The 8539-nt window shown below is 41.4% G+C and overlaps 1 protein-coding gene across 1 annotated transcript; it reads right to left on the reverse strand.

Annotated features, from left to right (window-relative positions):
* Positions 1–1350: 1350 nt before the first annotated feature.
* Positions 1351–6212, reverse strand: drd1b (dopamine receptor D1b). The gene is made up of 2 exons (XM_058415016.1): positions 5092–6212; positions 1351–4937 (listed from the first exon to the last, which is right to left on the reverse strand). Exon 2 carries the CDS (start codon positions 4891–4893, stop codon positions 3553–3555), a length of 1341 nt encoding a protein of 446 aa, XP_058270999.1. The 5' UTR covers positions 4894–4937; positions 5092–6212; the 3' UTR covers positions 1351–3552.
* Between the last annotated feature and the right edge of the window lie 2327 nt (positions 6213–8539).

The raw sequence follows: 8539 nt of genomic DNA on the forward strand, positions 1-8539 counted from the left end.
GTAAAATCAGGACCATGGTTATGTAAGCACATTACGCTTGTTCACCTTCCATTTCCACTACAGCGAGTACAGCCGCGGGCCTGTCATTAACCTTCACTATGTCATTTTTCCAAACTTTAGTCACTGCCTGGAAAATCTTACACCTATCTATTATACACCGGCCTGCTGCTATTCACACAGATTTACTGATTCCAAGCTACCAATGATGCTATCAAGAAACATCATCAGGTGGTTTAACTGGCAGTGTCGTAAAAAGAACAGTTACCTTCACAGAGCATCTACTAAATGCAAATGCAGATCCCTAAAATCAGTCAGTTCTGGTAATGAGAGACCAGGCCAGCTGATCCAAAACAGTATGTGTTCTGTTTGTCCATTACAGACGAAGTTTATTGTTCATTCAGTTAAGTGACATGAAATAAATTCACCATGTGACTTTTTATTAAAAGAGAAAAAATTTGATATTTCAAAATTGTTCGAATTTTCGGGTTTACTCGGTGAAAAAGCCAAAAAAACACACAGAGACATTGATTGAATAGCAAAACTCTTCGAAATTTACTGAGATAAACAGGGAGTATTTCTACAGAAGAAAGGTGTAGTATTCAGTGTTATCTATAGGTAAACAAAATATGTCAGCAGAAACAGACGTGGTGGTTGACATGCTCACTGGCGGCTTGGCGAGTTTATTATAAAAACATAAATAACTGTCAGCGAGTGTCTGTGTTCGGCACATGTTCATCAAAACAGAACAGAAAGAATTTCTAGGACAAGACAAAGGATATTACCATCATAAGATGAGCTCATAAACAAATAGTATTACACAGTCAGCCAAGGGCCACGGTCAGCCCAGGGCAGAACGTGCCGAGATATATATATATAATATATCAAAAATGGCTTCTTTTCCTAAATTAGAGACTCATTTAAATAAATGAGGTCAAACACAACGCTCAGAGGAAAAGCCTCTAACCATGTATCAAATGTTTTTGATAATGTGCATTAAGTTCTCCATCCATATTATCCATGTTGTAATATGTCCATGGAATGAGTGAGGAGATGTTCTCTATAGATTCAGACATTACAAGATTTCCAAAATATAGGTGTCAGTTTTACACCCAGATTACAAACAAGAAAGAGTCACCAACCAAGAATACTGAGAAAGCAATATTGACTTTTATTTTCCATTTAGAAGGGGAACACTGGTTTTTTTTTTTTTATTATAAAGTAGGTGGTGTAAGAAAATTGTTGGGTGTAACTTAACATATCAGCAGCACAAATTCACACCATGACAGTGTCTTTACTGCATTTACAAAACAGCAACACATTGTTTTCAATCACTTTTATCGATTCCTAAAGATAAAAAGCTATTGTGTTTACACCTGCTTTTGTATATTTGTACATTTTTACACCCATTTAGTTTACATTTACAGTTTGCTGTGGCACTAGCTGGTTATGAAATAGCACACGAAGGCAAAAAACAAAAGAAAAAGAACTTTGAAACTTTAATGGAGAAAGAAATAAGAAAAAGATAAGAAAATTCTGCGCTGGTGCCAATGAGGCCAGGCTTCTTTAAAATAGGAAACAGAAATGGCAAGAAAAAAACGAAAACTTTTCTTCTGTAATGTATTCACACCTAATTAAATTAATCTGAAAAATGGTCCTCGGAGTCTCGATTAAGACACGTTAGCATTAGCTGGAATGGCAGCTGGGACTTGTTTAAATGCCACCCTGGTTAATCTGAAATGCTAATCTGGCTGTTTAACGAAATGAAAGCGGTCTTAGTAAACTAATTGCCCCATTGCCATTACACTTCTCTCTTTTCGCAACAGTGTTCTTTAAATCTGACACAAAACATTATTGCAATTTATTCAGTTCTGTTTCAAATAGTCCTCTTAGCATGTGTCACCAAGCAGTTTTACAGAAATTCAGATATTAAAATACAGTTGAATGTGGATTGTTATACACAACACTGTATCCTGATAACCAGGAACTGTAGAATAAATTATAAAATCCTTGACCATTTTTTTTTTTTACTGAAATTAAGTTGTAAAGTGCTGTGTTTGAATGATATTTTTTATGCCTACAAAGGCTGTAATTCTACCACAGCCTCTTATCCCCTTGAATATCTGCAAACTATACAGTTGGTCTAAATGTCTAAAACTTGTTCAGATGAAGCTCCAGACAGTTAAGTGGAGAGCTGGCACAACTATAACAACATGACCTTATTTAGTCATATGCATATTTAACTACCTTGCTTCCCTGTGTCCTTCTGAAAAGCCTTTTGCCCACACATGCCAGAGATATTTGTGAAAATATTTTATAGGATAGTTAAAAACACCATATTGTTTATATATATATATTTAGGCTGTTACATTTCTGTTTGCAAGATTATGAGAAATCATAGGTATGAACTGCAGTACACCTGTAACCTCTAACAGCTCTTCAGAATCCAGCTTCAGGCACTTTCAGAGTGTAAGAGCAGTAAAGAAATGGCAGCGCTGAGACTGAAAAGATGCATACACAGACTCCCATTTCTGTGAATCTGTGAATCTGTTGTTTCTTAGGCATGTATTACATTTCAATGTAAGCAAGGTTACCCATGATCCTGGAAAACCAACAGAGATCCAGAACTGTCTGTGTGTATTTGTCCAGGGCTTGAACACAATACAATACAGAATTCCTCTTCTGTCTTCAATCTCAATGTGCAAATAATTTTTGTCCTGCATTGATTATAAGGTGAATATTATTATTATTATTTCATTTCATTGTCTCTACCGCTTATCCGATCTATCCTCGGGTCACGGGGAATTAAGAGACTCCAATCAGTCTAGAAGCATGTCTTTGGACTGTAGGACTGTTCAATATTACTGCACTGGGGATGCAAAGGAAAAGTGCAATAAAGGAAAAATAATTGTGTTTATTGCTGAACTGAATTTTACACCATTTTACACCACAATTTCTGGCTGATTATTCAAATTCAATTCACAAAAATAATCTTTGTTTCCTCCAGCTGATGTCACAGAGAGATGTGATACCGTTGATCTAATTTAAAGATTTTAGCAAATACATTGAAATACAAGTAAAATTACTAGCAGCATGTGGAATGGCTGTCTAAGCCAACACTGAAACACAGTAAAAAATAGAAACACTACTAACAGAAACAGTACTGCTGACAGGAAATACATGGAAATCACTACTTGTGAACATATTCATGTAAAAAAAAAAAAAACAACCTTCACCTGTTTCTTTTCTATTTGTCTATGTTTCACCTAGAATAGTATTTCTGTAACAAATGAACAAACACGCAAACATGAACACCGTTAAAATGCAAATGTATGAATGCATTTTTATTGGAGTTATTTAACATATAACTAACCTGTTAATGTTGACAACATATGCTGTCAGTATTTTGCAGAGAGTTTTTCAGATAAAGTGCTTCCAAACAAAACATTCTTTGAATACGGCGTAGCTTGTAATTTAGTCCAGCATGAAAAACAGTGGGTTTTTTAATAGTATAGTTACTCAATAGTTTTAATCTGTGCTCATAATACCTAAAGTTCAGCAAGGTATGAATTTGAGCTGCCCATTCTGTGTGATAGGGTTAATCTTTTCCAGGGAAATGTCAGCATCACTGTCCAGGTTGTCTGACATGTAGGGGGAGAACTTCTCCAAGGTCTTAAACCGAGTATTCTCTTCCTTCTTCTGAAGATCCTCATTCTGGCCTAGTATGCTGTGAGGGATCACACAGCTGCTGTTGCTACCACCTTTAGGGATGTGGCCCTTAGGCTGATAGTGTGAGCCATGTCTGGATGCTCCATTGTTGTTGATGCTCACAATTTCAATAGAGTTGCTGCCAGGACAGAGATGTTGGCAGCCTAGAAGAGTAGAAAACGCTTTACGGAAGTCAGCATTGAACGCATAGATGATAGGATTGAGTGAGGAGTTAGCCCAGCCAAACCAGACGAAGACGTCAAAGGTAGTTGGGTTAATGCACGGGAAGTCCACACTTTCATTGGGCTCGCAGAAAGGCACCATGCAGTTGAGGATGAAGAAGGGCAGCCAGCAGCACACAAATACCCCCATAATCACCGACAGTGTTTTGAGGACTTTGGTTTCACGCTTAAAGGAAATCTTAAAAGAGCTTTCAGACTCTATGCTGCTGCTGTTGCCCCTGCGGCTGTGGCGATTTTTGGCACTCTCTGCTGCACGCTCCAGGGCAGATATCCTGCGGATTTGCTTCTGGGCAATGCGGTAGATGCGGGTGTAGGTGACAATCATGATGGCTACTGGAATGTAGAAACTGATGAGAGAAGAGGAAATGGCATACGTTCGATTAAGACTAGAATCACAGTTGTCTGGAGGAACATCAGCGTAGGTGGTATTGAGATTATTGTAACCTGCACTTTGTGCTTTGTGCCAGTTTAGCTGTACAGGGATGAAGGAGATAAGAACAGACAAGGTCCACGCCACACTGATCATGATGAACGCCACCTTGGGTGTCATTTTGCGCTCGTAACGAAACGGGCTCGAAATGGCCCAGTACCGGTCCACACTAATGACACACAGGTTCAGGATGGAAGCAGTGGAGCACATGATGTCAAATGCCACCCAGATATCGCAGAAAGCACCAAAAGGCCAGAATCCCACAATTTCAGTAGCCGCCTTCCACGGCATCACCAAAATGGCCACCAGTAGGTCCGAAATAGCCAATGATATAACAAAGAAGTTAGTGACTTTGGAACGCAGATGGCGAAATTTTGTGACAGCAGCACAGACCAGTGTGTTCCCCAGGAGAGTGGTCAGGATGAGAAGAGAAAGAAAGCAGCCAGTCAGAACACGCTTTGACGAATTATGCCGCACTAAACTGCTGTCAAGAACCGATGAGAAATTTACATCCATGGCTTTTTCACAAACAGCAGAAGTCACCCCATAATTCCACTAGTCTTCAGCGAGAGAGAGAGAGAGAGAGAGAGAGAGAGAGAGAGGAAACACAGAAGCAGCATAAATCTCTGTGACTCAAAGATCTGGATCATCTACTCCCAGCTCAGTGTAGCAAATAATTAGCAAAAATCCATCCATCATTATTTTTAATATTACCTTTGCAAAGCCATGAAATGGTGTCCTATGTTCCAGTATCCAAATCCGTATGACATGGTTAGATTTTTATTCAATTGCGCCGAGAAAACAAACCTAATATAACAAACTGGCAAATCATTCAGTTACTTTAACAAGCTGCTGGTTTTCCTCCCAGTTGCGCAACGTTTTCCCTCCAGCATGATTAAGTAAGCGTGTCCAAGCACAATCATTAGCCTTATATACGAACTCATCGATGAGGTCTATTGATTAGGATTTGCACTGCGTTGCTCTGATTTGTCCCTGGAGCGCACTGCTCTGATTCTGTTCCATTCACCGCGAGCCCTCGTTATTCTGGGTTGAGAAAGGAGAGAGGAATAATGTCTTCCATGTGCCTTGTGTCGCCTTGTCTGAGCCATTCCAGGCGGTGTTTAAAAATATCTTCACTTCCCTCAGGGTCACTGTTCCCGCAGTGGCTCGGACAGTTCACTTCAGATCACCTGGGTTCTGTCAGTTGTCTTCTAACAAGATTGTTCTGTTGTACTAAAAAGCATTTGAATTGTCCCCCGGAGAGTAAATGTCTCTGTGAATAAGTGGAGATTGAATAACGCGCACTGTAATCTGCTCGGTCTTCTCGTTTTGGAAGCGCGAGCGCGTAACGAAAGCGCGTCAGACAAAATCTCCGACTGGATTTTTAATTAGATTTTGGGGAAATCTAAAGAAAGAAAGAATCCAAGGGTTACTGTCTTGGCTAAACGTGTCCTCACCGTCACTAAAAGCAAGCAGATCTCTTCATTTCAGCATTGTAAATCCAGTCACGGCGACTTTACTGTTGCTCCGGGATCAGGTGACCGAAATGTATTCTTTTATAATTGTCCCAGACAGTAATCCCACTATAGGTGTGCATCATCAAGTCAGTCCTCCCGTCGTCCTCTTTCATAAGAGTCTGGTGTATTTCTTCCTATCTGAAGGAACCGGACCGAACTGAGCCCGGTGATTTCGTGCGCGAGCCGATGGAATAGAAAATCGGTGTAGAAACGCGCCCATGTGAAGGCTATTTATTGGTATAGTTATTTTAAAGGTTATTACACGTGAATTCTATGATCTTCGGTTATGTCCACAGATGGCATAACGTGGAAAAAATAGGACTCTCTTTACTCTTAGTAGGTTATTTTGCATCACATGTGCAGTTATGAGCTTTTGAGACATAGGCTGCAGTGTCACCGGTGAGACGCGACGATGATGTGGCTTAGCTGCATTCCTAAATATTAAATGGTTAGATGAGGCCATCTACTGGAGCTTCAATTAGCACTTAGTCTAATTTCAAGAAAGGTTTCAATCCAAGCGATGCGTAAATTGCCCTTCAATTCCACGCGCAGTACAGTAGGGTGTGTTTATGGTCAAATCGACACATAAACGTACACAAAAAGTGGTCTGCGCATGCGTAATTAACAAAGAGAGAACACACCCTGACTTCAGGATTAAAAGGTTCAGTCTTACACTGTGAGGAAAAAAGGGTACAAATTGCAATTTTTTTCCTAGGGAAACAAAAAATGTAATGGTAAGGTACACAATAGGTCCTCATGGTACAATTATGTTCCCAAAACGAGTTATAAAGGTATGACTAGAGGTACAAAATTGTACCCTCCAGGGTACCACCCCAGCGATGGCCACTTGTACCTTAAAGGGTACAGTTTTGTACCTTTCTTTCTGAGAGTGTAGCATTTTGAGAAATCACATGCACTTTATCACTGTGAGCTACTGTGTGATATTATGAACTCCATAACCGCCGGGATCCACGCCATTCAGGACCATGGGAAGATGCAGCTGTGCACTGATCTAAAAGCTGAGGATTGAAGAACATTTCAACAACTCTGACCCTCGGCGTATGTGGCAGGGCATCCAAATCATCAGTGACTACAAGCCCGCCCACTCTGCCCCCATATCCACAGAAGTCTCCTTCCTCAACGAGCTAAATAACTTCTATGCTCGCTTTGATCAAAGCCACCAGGAGACAACCACTACAACGAGACCACCTGTGAACCACAGCCCCTCACACTTTCCACCACAGAAGTCTATGCTGCCTTAAGCAAGATCAATAATCGTAAAGCTGCTGACCCCGATGGAATACCTGGACGTGTGCTGAGGACCTGTGCGGAACAGCTGTCTGAGGTCATGATGGACATCTTCAATCTGTCCTTATCCCAAGCAACAGTGCCAACTTGCTTTAAATCCACCTCCATTGTGCCAGTGCCTAAACATTCCAAACCCACATGCCTTAATGACTATCGCCCGGTAGCACTTACACCCATAATCATGAAGTGCTTTGAGCGGTTAGTCCTAGCGCATATTAAGACAAGCCTACCACCTTCACTGGACCCTCATCAGTTTGCCTACCGTGAGAATAGGAGCATCGAGGATGCTGTCTCTCTAACATTACACACTGTACTGTCTCACCTGGACAACAAGAACACCTATACAAGAATGCTGTTTGTTGATTTCAGCTCGGCATTCAACACAGTCATCCCCTCCAGGCTGATTAGGAAACTTGCTGATCTTGGTATCAACACCTTTCTATGCAGCTGGATACTGGATTTTCTGACCAACAGGCCACAGAATGTAAAATCCAATAACACTCTCTCCTCAACCATCATACTGAACACTGGCGTTCCACAAGGCTGTGTACTGAGCCCCTTCCTGTTTTCACTGTACACACATTACTGCAGCCCTGTGCATGGTTCTAATACCATAATAAAGTTTGCAGATGATACAACAGTGATTGGACTCATCAATGACAACGATGAGACAAACTACAGGGAAGAGGTAAAGCACTTGGCCGAGTGGTGTGCCGACAATAACCTGCTCCTGAACCCCAGTAAAACCAAGGAGCTCATTGTGGACTTTAGGAGGAGAAGGGGTAACACACACTCCCCTGTGTACATCAATGGGACGATGGTTGAACGTGTTACCAGCTTCAAGTTCCTGGGGGTCCACATCTCTGAGGACTTAACTTGGTTCTCCAACACCTCCAGTCTGCTCAAGAAAGCATCCCAGCGTCTCTTCTTCCTGAGATTACTGAGGAAGAATCACCTCTCTACGGACATAATGAACAATTTCTACCGTTGTGCAGTAGAGAGCATCCTAACCAGCTGTATTACAGTCTGGTACGGGAACTGCTCTGTCTCGGACCGTAAATCAATTCAAAGGGTGGTGAAAACCACCCAACGTATCATTGGGACTCCACTCCCTGCCGTTGAGTGCCGTAAGGCTCGCAGCATCGTGAAGGACTCCTCTCACCCTGCACATAAACTGTTTTCTCTCCTTCCCTCTGGAAAAAGGTTCAGATGCCTAAAAGCCAAAAGCAGCAGGCTAAGGAACAGTTTTTATCCCACAGTGGTTACCTTAGTGAACTCAGCTTCACTAACCTCCTTACAGGGACAGTAACCTCCCCCCACACAATGATAAACCCGGC

The sequence above is a fragment of the Hemibagrus wyckioides genome, linkage group LG18, assembly GCF_019097595.1.
Source record: "Hemibagrus wyckioides isolate EC202008001 linkage group LG18, SWU_Hwy_1.0, whole genome shotgun sequence".
NCBI lineage: Eukaryota > Metazoa > Chordata > Actinopteri > Siluriformes > Bagridae > Hemibagrus > Hemibagrus wyckioides.